General features: G+C 41.6%; 1 protein-coding gene across 1 annotated transcript; it reads left to right on the top strand.

Moving 5' to 3' along the window:
- Positions 1-6,919: 6,919 nt before the first annotated feature.
- LOC109875817 (acidic leucine-rich nuclear phosphoprotein 32 family member E-like) lies at positions 6,920-18,075 on the top strand. Its single transcript, XM_020468234.2, has 7 exons — positions 6,920-7,188; positions 12,412-12,561; positions 12,729-12,851; positions 13,944-14,106; positions 14,192-14,322; positions 14,433-14,478; positions 16,198-18,075. The coding sequence occupies exons 1-7, from the start codon at positions 7,135-7,137 to the stop codon at positions 16,290-16,292; spliced, it is 762 nt and encodes a 253-aa protein (XP_020323823.1). The 5' UTR covers positions 6,920-7,134; the 3' UTR covers positions 16,293-18,075.
- The last annotated feature ends 636 nt before the right edge of the window (positions 18,076-18,711 follow it).

Here is an 18,711-nt window from a genome sequence, read left to right as displayed (position 1 = left end):
GACCAAGTGCTAACAGTCAGTATCTGGATAGCATATGTGAAATGCTTGATAATGTGATATCAATAGAGGTATATTTTCTGGATTATTTCAATATTGACTGGCTTTCTTCAAACTGCAACTAGTGCCTGCAACCTGGTTCAGGTTATCAAGCAACCTACCAGGGTAGTGATTCCTATGTTGTAAAGAATATTTGTTGGTCTGTGGTGTGTAATGACAAGCAACCAGACGCTGAACTTGACACATTTATGAAATTGCTTATCTCGGTTACTATTAAGCATGCACCCATTATGAAAACAGTTTTTACAGTAATTAACTCCTGTGGATTGAAGAGGAATTTAAACATTTTATCTTTGAGACAAATTAAATGGCAAATAGGTCTGGCTGTACAACCTATTGGCAAACGTACTTCAAATTGAGAAATCGTGTGACTAAACTGAATGGAAAGAATAAGAAACTACACTATGAAACAAAGAAATTACATAAAGAATGATAGTAAAAAGCTTGGGAGCACTTTAAATGAAATTTTTTCACAAAACCCATTGATATTTCCAACTACTTTAATAATCTTTTTTTCCATTGGCAAGATTAGCAAATTTAGGCCTGACATGCCAGAAACAAACTGACACTACACATCCAAGTATATCTGACCAAATTATGAAAGACAAGCATTGTAATTTTGAATTTTGTAAAGTAAGTGGGAAAAAAAATCTGGATATTATAGGATGATATTGTTACACCTATTTGCCATATGTTCATTTAAGCCTTCTAGAAAGTGTGCCCTCAGGCCTGAAGGGAAGCTAAAGTTATTCCCCTACCTAAGAATAGTAAAGCCCCCTTTACTGGCTCAAATAGCCGATCAATCAGCCTGTTACCAACCCTTAGTAAACTTTTAGAAAAAAATGGTGAGAGAAACTGATAATGCAAAGATTGTGGGGGCGGTTTTGTTGGGCAGCACTGCTGACCCTTGGGATGTACACAAAGAGCTAACATTAATAATATGCATTTCAAAAACTCTTCTGGCTCAAAAGTGGAGGAGAGATTGACTTCATCACTACTTGTATTTGAGAGAGGTATGGACATGTTGAATCCACCAAGCTGTTTGAACTACTGGCACACAGCTCAGACACTCATGAATACCCCACAAGACATGCCACCAGAGGTCTCTTCCCACAAGACATGCCACCAGAGGTCTCTTCCCAGTTCACAAGTCTAGAACAGACTACGGTACTACATAGAGCCATGACTGCAAGGAACTCTATTCAACAGCATACTTAAAAAAATAAATTTTAAAAAACTTAGCTAGCAAATTAGACAAGCAAATCCTTGTCAATCCTTGTCATATGAAGAGAAATTATAGATAAAATGTATCGGTGCTCATCGGCCATAAACATTACACAACAAGTTGCAAATCTCAAATTCAACAATGAATGGTTTGGAAGGAATCAGTGGCTAACTAAGCTTTGCAAAGCAATCACTAGCCTGCTATTCATTGGAGTGGATGTGTGGTCCAAATCTGGGAATAAGGGTCTCTTCCAAGTTTAAAAATTCACTCGCAACACACCATCGGCCAGAAAAGGTTGAATACATTGGCCACGCTGTCCATCCAGCATGACTTCTGCCGCGTTCAAAACAACTGGAAACACGGAACTGGGGAATCTCAAGACTACTGGGGAACTCAAGACTACTAGCTCCAACTGGAAAATACGTTTTGAACTTTCATCCAACTCGGAATTCCAAGTCGGGAACTCTGACCTGAAGATCACTGATGTCATGATTCAACCTTGTTTTTTTTCCAGATTTCCCAGCTGTCTTGAAAGCACCATAAATCCAGAGAATGACAGACATTGATGACAAAGTTTGATGATGAAATTTGCCCACAAGAAGGACCACCGACTCACATTCCCGTTCAAGTGAGCACAACACAAGGTGAGTCCAAAAACATCTTGTATCCTGCTGCATAAATTATGTAAAATGCCAGGGAGATATGTATACGGTAGCTAAGAAAGTAGTACTAAGTATATGTTGTGTAGTAAACTGTTAGTAGCCCATGTGCCTCACCCTAAGAATTTGGTGCCTTTCCCCCTCATAACTTAGCCTACTGTTCTAACTTGGTGGTGCACATGTAGCCTATAGCCTGTTTTAGTGAAATGTAATCTGATATTGTAAGAGTTTTCATTGTCTGCTTATATGCCCCCTTTGTCCTACGTCTGTCCGTGCTCGCTCATTAATGTCTTAATCGAAATTACGTATTGCCTCTTATCCACTCGTCATCCTCTTATGCCATAGTTTGTACATCTCAATTGTCAGTAGAAACCACATTTGTTTAAGCAAGGCATACATTTTTATTTAACCTTTAACTAGGCAAGTCAGTTAAGAACAAATTCTTATTTACAATGACGGCCTACCAAAAGGCAAAAGGCCTCCTGCAGGGACAGGGGCCTGGGATTAAAATAATACATATATAGGATTCACTCCATGGTGCTGAAAAGACAGCTGTATGTAGGCCCTAAGTTTATGGGCACCGTTACTCACCATTATAGTGCAATTAATGTATTGTTTTGTGTTGTTTTGTGGCTTTGCTGGCATGCATCTAAAAACAATCATTTTTTAGTTTGCCCCACCAAGATTACATGCTAAAATCGCCACTGGTCTCAATACATTTTATTCCCATTGAGGACCCAAGAGAGTCCAGACAGGGTCATTGTTGCAGCTGCTCCTTGCCGAGGTATTCCCCCACTGTGTGTCTATTATTGTTCTAGTTTGATCCCACCCCAACCCCCACTGTCTATGAACAGCATTCGGTCACAATGTTGTCGGCAGACAAGGAAACGCTGCAACAATCCACTACCAGGTTCAAAGAGGACAATCACTGGGGTTCCCCCATGAATGGAATTCCCCAGCAATGAGTCCTTCAATTTGACACAAATCAATAGGTCTATGTAATCTTACTATCCTGAACGTTTGAGTACTTGTGAATCTTTTAGGGTCACAAAGCATGTATAGCCTAATCAGTGCTAGAACACTAATCAATCAAGATTGACAAGGACTCAATGAGGTGCAATGGTTGAGAAAAAAAACTGTTTTAGGAGCTACAATAACTGCTAAATTGTGGTAAAAAAAGGTGATTTATAACGCATTAGTAAGCCTCTTTTCAAAGTCAAAGACGACATGGAAGATACTCGTTGGTTGAAGCATTGTTGCACCCTCTAGCGACTTGCCATTGAAAACAAATGTACCAGGATACAAGGCACAGCAACGTATGTGTATGGGTGATTACGCATATCCAGTTTGATCTGGTTTTGGCTTCATCCTTGCGCCGTCTGCCATCTTGTGGACACTGATAGCACAACACTGTTTTGGAGGGGGATAACTTGCTATACAGTCACCAAAGTTATGATTTACAATATAACACGTAATATATGTTTCTTAAATTAACCTGTTGCTTTTCAAACTGTCTTTCTTTGAAAGAATCATGCAATTTTTAAAATTAAGTCTGTCCCGAACCAGCCTTAACTATCCCTCCTAGCTTTTCCCTAAAAATTGTACTGCTCCACAGTTTGTAGTCTGGCATGTTTTAGGCCTCACCAAAACCAATGGAGTTGGTAATTTGCTACACTTGTCTAAATCTCTAAAAGGGAAAAAAGTATTTGCAACTTGTGTAGTAACAGGTGTTATAGAGTTTGTAAATGTAGTAATAATGAGTTAATTTTATTTCTCAAAACTGGGTGTACAATATCTGTGGACCGATCCATAAGTGACACAAAAAAAGTCGCTTGTGGAGACAGACATGCACAGCAATGGTGGATATAAACCTCCATTCTGGTAACTTAACGAACAAATCAGCTTAGTGATTGAGTGTCAGGATATTCACCTCTCTCAGAGGTCATTGTGGGTTGTCCCTCTTGTGGTCACCTTGAGGGATTGCATTAATCGTGTAATCATGTTGTTTTTTTACAATGGGTTAAAGGATATTTTTATCCTAATGTGAAATACTAAAATCAATAAAGATTGGGCCGAATGTGTATGTTTAGTAATACATACGAAAGGAACTCTTTAAAAGTATGCTGCCTGCAATGTTGCATCATAAGACCACACTGCTTATCCAAGACAAATACACAAATAGGCCTATTCAGATTCATAGTAATACCTTCGAACGGAGTCTCCAGCCCCATTGGATCAATAATGAAAGATTAGACTGCAAGAATAGCTTTTAAATACCACACGCTTGATATGATGTAAGACTGAGTGCAAAGGACTTTGGTCTATGAGAGCAAAGCAGCTGAGCGGTCGACAACCCATTACATTGCACAGATGGTGTGGCTTACTGCCTCTCCTCTTTAAGCCACCATGCTTGGTGTGGTACATGGTCAGCCATTTTGTTACAGTTCCAACTGGATATTCTGCCTTGCATATCAAATGGTAGAGCAAGTCTGTTCGCTGCCTAAGCCTTGGACTCTAGATTTAAAAACATATTGTGGGGGTTTATGAAACTCAAACCCTTGTATATAAAATGCCTTAGAATCATTTTTGCATTCTTGAACCTCAAGTTCCTGACTGATACATAAAATGTGAAGGAATTAAAGGGTGGTGGGGGTGACAAGGGCTGTAGCTTTTGGATAAATGTGCCAATGACAACAAAGACCAGGTGGGTTTATGGTTTAAAGCCATGTCTGCAGATCAGACTTTTCAGGTTCTGCGCATGCGTTTCTTCACCTCTACTTTACTCACACATTTGTTGTGGTCTCCTTCCCGTCACATATCCCACTGTCAATCGTGAATTATAATCATCCGCGTTTTACCGGTGAAACGTCCATGCAGCATTTGCATACCAACCATTGGATCCCATCCAGTTTCATGGGGATATGCATTAGATCTTGAGTTATACAGTGTTGTTTCAGAGGAAACTAGTGTTGTTTTGAATGATGTACAGTGAGCGAATTTTAGAGCAGATAGTGTTAATTAAACTGTAGATTAGTTTACCTCTGTATTTTGCCTAGTGGCACATGCTGTTGAGTTTTGGCCATGTGAGAGAAAAACGCAGTGGTGTTTTCTTACAGTAAAATAATACTATGCTATTACATTCGGTTCTGTTATGTACAATACTATAGTTATGTGATCTTGCAGACATTGGGCTTGTTTGAGTGTTAAGGAAAAAGCAACCAACTGTAGATCAAAGTTGTGGAGTGAAGTAGGGGGAGATGCATCTGCAACAGCCGAAACGCAGACACTGTTGTGGTTTTGCAGCAGCATGGCAGTGTTGCCATGGTTTATAAAACATTTCTTTGTAATGTTGAAATAAACTTGTAAATGTGTGTACATTGTACAATCAATTGGAGAGAGAGCGCCTCAAATCACATTCATTAGTACATATAATGTATACATGAATCGCTGCAAAGGTAGTCATGTCTTTGGTCACATTCACTTGGGTCAAACAAAAACACCCTAATGATTGGTTGACAATAGAAGCTCTCACAATGCAGGTAATGCCTGCATTATGTAGTTGGTGAAGAGCAACTACAGAGATTTGCAGTCCAAACTTCATGACCTTTGATCACATGGTTTTTGTAACGTTCATGTAGTTGCAAGTCTGATCATTTTTATCCCTATAATGAAACTATTTGGAAGGCGGTGATTATCGACTTGAAATAAAGTGATCTGCTCGAATGCACCCATTGATTCAGCTTTGATCTAACTTTATTCAACTTTGAACGCCATTGGCCAGAGTAGACTGTAGAGCCAGAGATGAAAAGGCGAAGCGAAGGGTTACTCTTGCTAGAATCTGTCCAAAATAAGACCAATGTGTTTCTATGCACTTATTTTGGACCTAAACTTGTCCTCCCACCTTTGGGACAAGCAGCATACCACCCTGCATCCCACTGCTGGCTTGCAACTGAAGCTAAGAAGGGTTTGTTCCTGGATGGGAGACCAGATGCTGCTGGTGTTGGAGGGCCAGTAGTAGGCACTCTTTCCTCTGATCTAAAAAAAGATCCCAAGGTCAGTGATTGGTGACATTGCCCTGTGCAGGGTGATGTATTTCAGATGGGATGTTAAAACAGGTGTCCTGACTCTGGTCACTAAAGATTCCATGGAACTTATTGTAAGAGTAGGGGTGTTAACACTGGTGTCCTGGCTAAACCCCCCAATCTGGCCCTCATAGAATCATGGCCACCTATTCATCCCCAGCTTCCAATTGGCTCATTCCTCTCCCCTGTAACTATTCCCCAGGTTGTTGCTGTAAATGAGAATGTGTTCTCAGTCAATTTACCTGTTAAAATAAGGGTTCAATTTAAAAATAAATAAACGACTTCCATTGTTATGGCGGAGATATAAGCATCTCTTCGTTATATACAGATCTCTGGTAGAGCAGAGACTATGGGGTTATTCGACAGTGCAGGTGACTGATCTACAAACCTTACATCAGTAGGCTACTAGTTATTTATGATGTATGTGTAGATCAGTCTGTCACAATTTTATTAATGTTTAGATTCTCTCGAACAAGGCCTGTGTTTAAAGTAGAACATGAACACATGTGCAGAAATTTCAGGATCTTTAGTCCGGAGAAAAAAAATGTTCGAGAAAAATCGGATCGGCAGCTTTTTGGGCTTAATTTAAGATTAGGGTTATTCATAAGGTTAGCAGTGTGGTTAAAGTTACGGTTATTTTTTTAAATCAGATTTTAAGACGATACATTTTTTAAATTAGCGGGGTTCAGCCATAATTATGACTATGTGGCTGTGTTTACTAGTGAGGCCCTGACGGTTTAAAAGGAAGACTGGGTGGTTTAAAACGATGATATTGACGTTCGCGTTGACCCATCTAAATCTACTGCGCGCGCAATCACAACCAATCACCTCCGTCGTAAGGGCGGATTATGTTGAACGGCATGATCTGTTTGATTGGCGTTTCAATCATCCGATTAAGATGAAGGAATAGAGAACTGGCCTATCAAGAGCTCCATAGGGCGGGATTTGATAGAGGGGGCTGGGTGCTAAGTATCATGGAGGATCAGTAGGAGAACTGGGGCCATACAAGAAAACCGAGCTGTGGGTCCAAACTCTGGAGTTGAACATTGTATTGCCATATTTTTTTTATTTTTTATTTTACGTTAACCTAGTGTTTTATATTTGACTAATAATGGAGATGAAAAAGAGGATCAGTTTAGAATTGAGGAATAGGACACCAGCGGAGGTAAGTTATCTTGCCATTATTTATCTTAAATTAGAGGTGATAACTATGCGAGCCGATAACCCAGAGAAGAGCAGGATTTCTTACGAGCCTCCGCTCTGCACATTGACAGAGGATGCGAGTCCGATTAGGTTTAAATAGTTTTGGATTCTGATTATTCGTCCGATCACAACACATGTTGGTTGCTGTACAAAAACGAACTGAAAGTACCCACAAAGCAATTTAGATCGCTTTGTGATTCTAATAGCATGTTATAGATCTGCAACACTGTCTTTGCCATCCGCCTTGTCTTGCGCCCGGCCAGAGATCCATTGGATGTTCAAGGTGGCGGAGCGGGCATAATTATGAAGAACACATTCCGCTCCGATTATGCCATTGTTGTGAGAATTATTAAAATTGTGAAAAGCCAATAACATCTTAATTAGGGCTCAGCTGACGTCGTGTTGACTCCTGTAATATAGCAAGCTAATCCAAATAGAGAATTCACAACTGATATGGAAATGTAAAATAACTTTTGATAGCCCTCGGGAAGCGATTAATTGGTTTGTCTTGGAAGTTGCCTGATGTTATTCCATATGAATGCTGATGCAAATAACTATTTCAGTCGAATTTAAAAACAAGCTTTCCATGCGTAACAGATTTTAGCAGGTTAACCAAATGTCAAAACAAGCTGGTTGGTTTCTCTGAGCAGACATTTTACTAATCGAATTGTTTTTTTTTTTTTTTAGCTAAGAGCCATTTATTTTACCGTAGCATTTTTAAAAGTTTACGGGATTTAAAAATCAATACTCGAATGAACAGCGCCTGAAAGAATGTATAAGCAATAAAGCATGCACGCAAGCTGACCGTTGTCGGAGCGAGACGCGCAGTCACTGTCTACGGTGGCGTCAGTGTAGCGGATTTTTTTGTACAGTACAGGCTGTTGAGCCCCGTTTCTGACGGGCGGGGAGTGGAAGTCATTTTGTTACATCTATACACGAGCACATTTAAACGGCGATAACCAGTTTAACTCGATTTAGATAAGCAAATTGATAAATTGTTCGTATTATACGGCTAACGTTACATGTAGGCCTAAATCAAAATGTAGAAAGTCTACTTCCAAGCGAATATACGATTCACTCAGCCGGCCATTTAAACAACCTACTTGTACTCTCATCGGAAAACAAATGGTCTATTTTGCCTCCATGATGTAGTGATTATGTAACGACAGGCTTTTCCTCGGGACATTAACGACGACGATGTCTCTGTAAAACGTATATGTATACATTCAAGTGTAGCAGCGTTTACGGTCCTGTTCTGCATTTTATGAATTTAAGTAATATGGCAGATGGCGTGCGGGGCTCAGACCTCCCCCCAATTTAGTAGATTAGGCTACAGTAAATCCCCCAACCCTCAGAGACTGCGCTTGTTTGAGGATTGACAAACCAGGTCCCAAGTCATTCATGCCACTGACTCTAGCCTTCGACAAACCTATTTCTCTTACCATTTCTGTAGTTGCATAACTGCTGTGCATTCAGCAGTGAAGTCCATTAATAGGATGTAGGCTACATCTCCACTGTTTCTCACTCAATGACGATATCAAGATGTGCACAGAACTGGTCCTTTACAATCGAGAGGCATTAGGTGAAGATTAAACCAGACTAAGGCTGTGACAACACCAGCCTCCTTTACCATCTCTTGTTTTGAGGAGCGTATTATTTACCATTTTAAAAAGGTACGATAATACAGTGCATTCGGTGTGTATTCAGACCCCTTGACTTTTTCCACATTGTGACTTTACAGCCTTATTCTAAAATGGATTAAATAGTTTCCCCCTCATTAATCTACACACAATACCCCATACTGACAAAGCAAAAACATGTTTAGATTTTTTTTTGCAAATGTAAAAAATAAAATGGAAATATGACATTTACATAAGTATTCAGACCCTTTACTCTGGACTTTGATGAAGCACCTTTGGAAGCGATTAGACTCTTCTTGGGTATGACGCTACAAGCTTGGCGCACCTGTATTTGGGGAGTTATTCCCCCATTCTTCTCTGCAGATCCTCGCAAGCTCTGTCAGGTTGGGTGGGGAGCATCACTGCACAGCCATTTTCAGGGCTCTCCAGAGATGTTCGTTAGGGTTCAAGTCCAGGCTCTGGCTGGGCAACTCAAGGACATTCAGAAACTTGAGACCAAATGCCATTCCTGCATTGTCTTGGCTGTGTACTTAGGGTTGTTGTCCTGTTGGAAGGTGAACCTTTGCCCCAGTCTGGTGTCCTGAGTGCTCTGGAGCAGGTTATCATCAAGGATCTCTGTACTTTGCTCCGTTCATCTTTACCTTTATCCTGACTAATCTCCCAGTCCCTGGCACTAAAAAACGTCCCCATAGCATGATGATGCCACCACCACCACGCTTGGCATTCAGGTCTGCCAGGTCTCCTCCAGATGTGACGCTTGGCATTCAGGCCAAAGAGTTCAATCTTTGTTTCATCAGACCAGAGAATCTTGATTTCTCATGGTCTGAGTCCTTTTGGTGCCTGTTGGCAATCTTCAAGCAGGCTGTCGTGCCTCTTACTGAGGAGTGGCTTCCGTCTGGCCACTACCATAATTGCCTAATTGGTGGAGTGCTGCAGAGATGGTTGTCCTACTTGCAGGTTCTCCCTCCTCCACAGAGGAACTCTGGATCTCTGTCAGTGACCATCGGGTTCTGGGTCACCTCCCTGACCAAGGCCCTTCTCCTCCGATTGCTCAGTTTGGCCAGGCTGCCAGCTCTAGGAAGAGTCTTGGTGGTTCCAAACTTCTTCCATTTAAGAATGATGGAGGCCAATGTGTTCTTGGGGACCTTCAATGCGGCAGACATTTTTGGTACCCTTCCCCAGATGTGCCTAGACACAATCCTGTCTCAGCTGTACAGACAATTCCTTGGACCTCATGGCTTGTTTTTTTGCTCTGACATGCACTGTCAACTGTAGGACCTTATATAGACAGGTGTGTGCCTTTCCAAATCATGTCCAATCAATTGAATTTGCCACAGGTGGACTCCTCCAATCAAGTTGTAGAAACATCAAGGAAGTTGGAAACAGGATTCACTCAAGCTCAATTTTGAGTCTCATAGCAAAGGGTCTGAATACTTATGTAAATAAAGTATATAAAAACCTGTTTTCCCTGTCATTATGGGGTATTGTGTATAGATTGAGGATTTTTATTTATTTAATCAATTTTAGAATAAAGCTAACATAACAAATTGTGGAAAAAGTCAAGGGGTCTGAATACTTTCTGAATGCACTGTAATCCCTGGATTGCTGATGCTACACTACATCACCAAAAGTATGTGGACACCCTTTCAAATGAGTGGATTCAGCTTTTTTTTTTTTTGCCACACTCATTTGACAGGTGTATACAATTGAGCACACAGCCATGCAATGTCCATAGACAAACATTGCCAGTAGAATGGCCCGTACTGAAGAGCTCAGTGACTTTCAACGTGGCACGGTCATAGGATGCCACCTTTCCAACAAGTTAGTTGGTCAAATTTCTGCCCCGCTAGAGCTTCCCCTGTCAACTGTAAGTGCTGTTATTGTGAAGTGGAAACATCTAGGAGCAAGAACGGCTCAGCCGCGTAGTGGTATGCCACAAGCTCACAGAACTGGACCGCCGAGTGCTGAAGCACGTAAAAAGAGTCTGTCCTCGGCTGCAACAATCCACTACAGAGTTCCAAACTGCCTCTGGAAGCAACGTCAGCACAAGAACTGGAGCTTCATGAAATGGGATTCCATGGCCGAGCAACCACACACACAAGCCTAAGATCACCATGCACAATGACAAGGGTCAGCTGGAGTGGTGTAAAGCTCACCGCGATTGGACTCAGGAGCATTGGAAGCGCCTTCTCTGGAGTGATGAATCACTAAACTATCTGGCAGTCCGATGGACAAATCTGGGATTGTCGGATGCCAGGAGAACGCTGCCTGCCTGAATGCAGTGCCAACTGTAAAGTTTGGTGGATGAATAATAGTCGCAGGCTGTTTTTCATGATTCGGGCTAGGCCCCTTAGTTCTAGTGAAGGGAAATCTTATTGCTACAGCATACAATGACATTTTAGACAATTCTGTGCTTCCAACTTTGTGGCAGTTTGGGGAAGGCCCTTTCCTGTTTCAGCAGGACAATACTCTCGTGCACAAAGGCGAGGTCCATGCAGAAATGGTTTGTCGAGATCGGTGTGGAAGAACTTGACTGGCCTGCACAGAGCCCTGACCTCAAACCTATTGAACACCTCTGGGATGAATTGGAATGCCGACTGCTAGCCAGGCCAAATTGCCCAACATCAGTGCCCGACCTCACTAATGCTCGTGGCTGAAGTCCCTGCAGCAATGTTCCAACATCTAGTGGAAAACCTTCCCAGAAGAGTGGAGGCTGTTATATTAATGCCCATGATTTTGGAATGAATGTTCAACGAGCAGGTGTCCACATACACTACATGACCAAAAGTATGTATTGACCATTGAGGCTTTGAAGCCACCAGTCGGCCATATTGGCACTCCCCAATCCTCCATAGGAATGAATGTAATTCTACAGTATTTCAATTAAATGTTAAGGACAAAGTTACATGTATTTAAGTATTTGTCATTATAGTGGGGACAGTAACATTAGTACAAAAAAAAAATACATTAAGGAAAATGTTTCATGTTTTGTTCAGCGCATATTAATATAAAGTATGCATGAATGTGTCTGTAATAGAATATCAAAGAATGTAGACATTATTGAATGTTTCTATAGCTTCCCCCCAAAAAATGGAGTGCGAAGACGACTGTGCAGTGGCGTCAATACAGTGCCCCCCGTCAGTCATCCAGGGGTTATACACATTGGTTAGCACATTTATATTTTTACCTCTTGAAGCTTTGTAGCTAGTCAGCTACTCCAGCCGTGGCGTTTTTCCAGACAGGGCTTCAGTCTTGTCCACACAAGGCATTCAAGCAGAACATTTTTGAAAAGGCATGTGTTCACAGGAAACAGCTGACTTTAGGTCAAGGGTCAGCTTTTCCAATCAACATGCAATAAGATTACAAAATGGTGAATTAAAACAAACAAATCAAATGTTTGCCTTTGTCAATAAAAATGCAAACTAGCTAAGCATTTTAATTTGGTTTAATGAATTATTATTTTACATTTTGAAGGATGACATCTCTTGAGATGCACCATCTCATTTTCAAGAGTGTCTAATGTATGGTGATGACTATTCCTACAGGTGACAGAGCTGGTGGTGGATAACTGCCGCACCAGTGATGGTGAAGTAGAGGGCCTGACAGATGACTTCAAGGAGCTGGAATTCCTCAGCATGGTCAACGTTGGACTCACCTCCCTGGCAAAGCTACCTTCGCTGCCCAAACTGCGCAAGGTGAGTAGGGAAGCCGGATCTTTGAGCAATCAATTCTCACTGACAATTTACTTAGCGGAATTAAAAGCCACTCTGGCTTCACTCCCAATTACCAATATTTGACATGCAGGATTATATATTTTTTCCCTAAATGATTAATCAAGAAATATATTATTCTTTCCTCACAGTTGGAGCTGAGTGACAACAATATCTCGGGTCATTTGGAGACACTTTCAGAGAAATCCCCCAACCTGACATATCTAAACCTGAGTGGCAACAAGATAAAGGAGCTGAGCAATGTTGAGGCCCTGGTAAGTAGAGTCGTTAATGCTACAGTTGTAGCATTCTGCGGTTCCAGGCAGAAGCAGTTTTTTGGGACTCAGTCATGGTCTTATATCAAATTTTATTTGTCACATGCTTCGTAAACAACCTGTGTAGACTAACAGTGAAGTGCTTTCTCAGCAATGCAGAAAAAGCACAAAAATGATAACAAAGGAATAAATACACTTACTGTTGAGACTTAGTATATAGTAGAATACACAAGGTGCAAGTAAAACATTTGGTTGTGCATCAACAATTTGTCTTATGTCAGTCACTGGCAGTCCCTCAATTAGCCATGTCAGCTAACAATTTTTAGACTGTTAAGTTAGTCTAGCCAGCTATCTAAACCTGCAATAATCATGGCCCAGACCTCCAGGGGCCCCCATTGATTTTGAGCAGGAAAAGGGGCTGAGCTGGACCCAAGGAAAGAAACAATAAGCATCCAAAACACCCCTAAGCTAGACTAGCCTATTTCAACAACAACTAACCAAAAATACAGTGGGTGGTCCTCCCAGTTCTAACTAGCTTTAAAAGTTTACCTACGGGTAGTGTATGCCCATGGGCGACTTGTTTCCCCCTTTTCCCACCAGCAAACAAACACCATAACCAAAAACGATACTCACAGGTGAGGACAAAGTGATATGGAGGTGCTCAATACATAAAGAGCCATAGTAGGAGGTGGTGAAACAGAGTGATCTACAGACATGGGATTTACAGAGAGATTGAGCTCTAGAGCAAACAACTGACAGGGTTTTTAAACCAAGGGAAAGGAACTGTGATTGGGTAGGAAACAGGAGGAGGTGTGTCTTCTGATTGATGATTGATTGGGGAGTGATGATTTTCACCTGTGAGGGGAGAAGGAGAGAAAAGAACACCAAATCTCGTTTAGGGCCCCAAAAGGCTAGAGTTTGTCCCGAGGCTGCTGGTTTTATATTATCTGGGAAAACTACTGTTAGCTTCGGGTATTATATTATAGCACAAACTAATCATCCCATCCACAAGGAGACTAGTACTTGGAGAGAATTTATTAATAAGGATTGTCTGATAGGGTGTGCTCTCACCCCTTCTCTCTAAAACCACAGCAAAATCTGAAGAACCTGAAGAGCCTGGACCTGTTTAACTGTGAAATCACCACACTTGAGGAGTACCGTGAGAGCATCTTTGAGCTGCTGCCTCAGGTCACCTACCTGGACGGCTTCGACCAGGAGGACAACGAGGCCCCTGACTCAGAGGCAGACGCCGACGGTGAGTATGGCTACCACAACACAACAACGTGGTGTCAGTGATATTTAAGCTGAACTTTCTTGAACGAAATGCTTCTTCATCATAGATGATGAGGGGGAGGACGGAGCCGGACCAACAGGGGACTATGACGATGAAGATGACGACGAGGAGGAGGAAGAGGAGGTCTCGGAAGGAAGAGAGGTTGGGCTCTCTTACCTAATGAAGGAAAAGATCCAGGTGAGACAACTGGAATATTTGTCATGTTTTTTTCAGAACATCTTCGTTTTATTTCCCGAAGACTCGAGTCTATGCTTAATTAAAGAATGTGAACTCCTCCCACTCCTAAGGATGAAGAGGATGATGATGACTACGCAGAGGAGGAGGATGGAAAAGGTGAGGACAAGAATTGTTATTGACTAGTAATCAAACCCAAGTACATGGACTCTAGCCTGGAAAGGGTCAGATATGTTTGTCTGACACAGATCTATTGATGTAGTCAACATACACCATGTATACCAAACATTTGGAACACCTTCCTTATGTTCAGTTGCACGGCACTCCCCCATTTTGTGCTCAGAACAGCCTCAATTAGTTGGGACATGGACAAGGTGTCGAAGCGTTCCACAGGGATGCTTCCTACAGTTGACAAGTTGGCTGGATGTCCTTTGGGAGGTGGTACAATGATTTAGGTACAATGATTAAGAAACTACACAAGACAAACAAAACGATCACAGATAACACAAAAAAATACAGCAGCAGATTATTACATTTCCACACAGGTTATTCCCCGAACCGCACAAGATCTTGCATTACCCAAAACTGTTACAAGCAATACAAAAATAAATATCCTCCAATAAATGTTTAAAATGGGCGACAGGGGGGCAAGAGACTCAAGTTTAAGTTTAGTCTGCAGGGTTTTCCATAGGCAAGGAGCGTAACAGGAAAAGGCAGCCATACCCAACTCTGTGGAAATTGCATGGGCCTCAAGCCTTGCTATATAAATTGCCAGCAAGAATACTTAGCTACTATCTTATATGTATGCATTAGATCTGAGGTATTGGGGAGCCTTTGAAAGTGTACTTTGATGCAAGAGAACTACATTAACATGAAACCAAACTGGATTCCTTACACCATGCCCAAACCACACCAAACGCAATACGGAGGTTGAAATATCAAAACAACATCTGAATCAATTATATTAATTTGGGGACAGGTCGAAAAGCATTAGACATTTTTGGCAATTTAGCTAGCTAGCTAATATGTCCTATTTAGCTAGATAGCTTGCTGTTGCTAGCTAATTTGTCCTGGGATAAAAACATTGAGTTGTTATTTTACCTTAAATGCACAAGGTCCTCTACTCTGACAATTAATCCACAGATAAAAGGTCAACCGAATCGTTTCTACTCATCTCGCCTCCTTCCAGGATTATTTTTCTTCTTTGGACTTTATATGGTGATTGGCAACTAACTTTCATAATAAGGTGCAGTACCACAACCGACCTCAGTTCATCTTTCAATCACCCACATAGGTATATGTTCCTAAAACCCAATGAGAAGATGGCACTTGGGTATATGCTTCTAAAAACCATTGAGGAGATGGGAGAGGCAGGACTTGCAGCGTGTTCTGCGTCACAAATAGAATCAACTTCTATTTAAGCGCCTGGCAACGCAGACGCTCGCGAGCAGTGTGGGTGCAATGATTGAAAAATATGTATGTGTACATTTTATTTTGCGACGCTCACACACACACACACACGACACGACCGTTAAAGTCAGCACGTTGGCCTCTCTTGCAGTGTTTCGCTAATGGTAATTCAGTCTACAGGGTGGACTTTGTTACGTGACTGAACAGATGTATACTGGTGGTACTGTGTTTGTTTTCCCTCAGGTGTTTTTGAGATGGGTATGTGGGTGCGGAACATACAGTGGGTTGTGCATCAACTCCCACACAGCCTGTGGATATGATATCATCGAATTCTGAATGAAGGGAAATGCCAATTGGATTTGATTGCCATTGTTAATTTTTAATGGGTCCTGATTAGAAATGATTGTCCCTTCTTTTTATTTTTATCAGACAAATTCTGACATTTTGATTGGCTTTTGTCCTGTGCAGAGGAGAAGGCAGGAGTCAAAGTTGAGAAGAGGAAGAGGGATGCTGAGGATGAAGGGGAGGATGATGATGATGACGATGACGACGATGATGACTAGGCTTGTCTTTCCCCAGCCAACCTCTGGATCCAGATCCAAGCTGTAGAACAATAACCACAAAAAAGTGTGATCTTGCAGATTGTTTCTCTTTGTATACCATAGATATCACTATAGAGGCTGTTTTTTTTCTTCGTTTTTATATATATGAGATGAGATTTTATCGACAATTCATTTGTTAATCATTCCATGTTAAATGACCACCCCAAATCTCTTCAATGTGTAAGGGCTCTAAAATAAATGGATGAGGGGGGGGCTGGTTTTATCTCGAATGGCTTGCCAATGATATGATCAGTTGCAACTAGAGGTGTGTTATGGACTAATTTAAGAAGGGCTGTCGCAACAATGACCAGCAAAACAGAAGTGGCCCACACTGTCCCTCGTTGACGTCAGTGTTCAACAAACATCCAATGGCGTTCCAAGACCCATGACAGGCCATGCAGCCCAGAGTCCAGTCCAGTTCAGCCCATAGAGATAGATAGAGGACTCCTCTTTGTATCTGTGCTATTATAGTGTCTGTGACAGCATGAGCAGCACCTATAAGGCAATCTCCATTTTGAAGTAGTCAATTTTCTTCTTTACGATTGGCTGATTCTGCCTGATGACCCAGTTGAACATTACTCCAACAGGGTCATCAGGAGGGATCAGCCAATGAAGTTGGAAGTTCCACACAGTTGACTAAATTAAAATGTTGGAAGCCCTCAATGGCGCTGCCCATGCTAATATGACCTTTTGGCCACTAGAGGCCTCTTATCGTTCTCTATGGTCCAGCCAAGTCTCATCTACCTCTCTGGGCCACGGTGAGGAAAGAATGCCCCCTACAGGACAGCACTCTACACAGCACCATGCTCACTACTCAGGCAGCCAGGGATACCAGGCTAGAAAAGAGGCAACAGGAAGTTCAGGAACCTCTACCATCATCGTTGTCTGCCACAAACGGTCTCCTCTTTCCCCTCAATGCATTTTGTACCAGATAGTTTCCACCCATCAATGAAAGTCCTGTCTCGCGTAAGATAGCATAGCAAAGACTGTTTAATCCCTCACACAGAAATGACTTGTTTTAGGAATTAAAAAAATAATGGGAGATGGGGAGGTCCAAAACAGTAGTCTAACAGTTTCTATACCAGCGTTAGTCCTGGGGAGGCGCACTGCCAACTGATGTGCAAACTGACCCCAAAACATTTCTGAGGGCCACAGAGCTGTGGCTTTCTAGGACCGGGGCCGGTAATCTCTAGTCTAAATCAAACCTAGCGGTTTGGCCTTAACATCCATCTATAACAGATGGGTCAACAAGGACATATCTGTTTACAGCTTGAAATACTGTAGCCTGACTGTTAACGCTGCTGTTGCGGTAAAAGTGACAGAGTGGCACGGCCGTAATGTTTTTAAAGTTAAGGTCAAACTGCTTCGGATTTAGGATTTAATCGCATCCCTAAGTACATTTTTAACTTTGTCTTGCTCTCGATGCAAGTTAGTTTATAATTGTACTGGTATTTTACATAGCAGGAACTTTAATCTATTATTTGTAAGGCAATATGTAAATAGTTTCAGTTCCAACCGTTTGGTGTTTCATGTTTGTTTTTTAAAATAAACGTCTTTGTCATTTTGTTTTAATATAAAGCACAGGTCAAGGGGCCAAAGTCTGACCCAACACACTCAATATAGATTATTTTCCATCCTTGGCTGTTGTGACAAGTTATGTGTTTGGTGTGCTGTAAACATCTTAAAAGAGGGGTTTTGAATAAAAAAAATGATGAACAGAAAAATAAAATGCTTTGATAGTTGATAGTTTTTTGTCTTCAGAAAATGATTACCTAACTACACAAATGTCATTCACTGCTAGGCACATGTAGCAATGATGTACAATTTACCAACAACTGACCAAAGGAGTGAGAATGTCAGCATATTACATTGGCTGGACCAAACTCACAAAACTCACAAAACTAAATATTTTTACAAGGTATTCAGTGAGATGTGAGGAGTGTGAGTGTAATGGAACCCATAAGGCCTTGGGCCACTGTGGTGTATGAGTTACAGTTCCTCACGAACACAGTCTGCTGGCTTTGTTTTCTAATATCACCCACAGCTGCCATCTGCTGGGCATCACGGGCATTAAGAATTCATGAGAGAGGTCTTGGTAGGTGGAGCACACTGGACATGAAGGGGGTGGGGTTTACGGGTTACGTTAGAGATGGAGGGGCATGGCTACTGTGGAACATGCCATTAACAATGTATTATACTGGTTTTAGGTTGCTTAGTGCTGTGCAAATGGAGTGGGGGATTAGTACTGCTATTATCCCTTCCAAGCCTTATTGTGGCATGGCTAGTGTTGGGGATGACGCCATATTGCTTTCACCTTTCCAGTTAATTCATATAATTTAGGCACACTGCTAAAGACTTGTTAGGGGGATAGCTGTTTTAC

Source organism: Oncorhynchus kisutch, linkage group LG14 (assembly GCF_002021735.2).
Source record: "Oncorhynchus kisutch isolate 150728-3 linkage group LG14, Okis_V2, whole genome shotgun sequence".
NCBI lineage: Eukaryota > Metazoa > Chordata > Actinopteri > Salmoniformes > Salmonidae > Oncorhynchus > Oncorhynchus kisutch.
The sequence above is the reverse complement of the archived record's forward strand: the minus strand, read 5'-3'. Positions and strand labels throughout refer to the sequence as shown.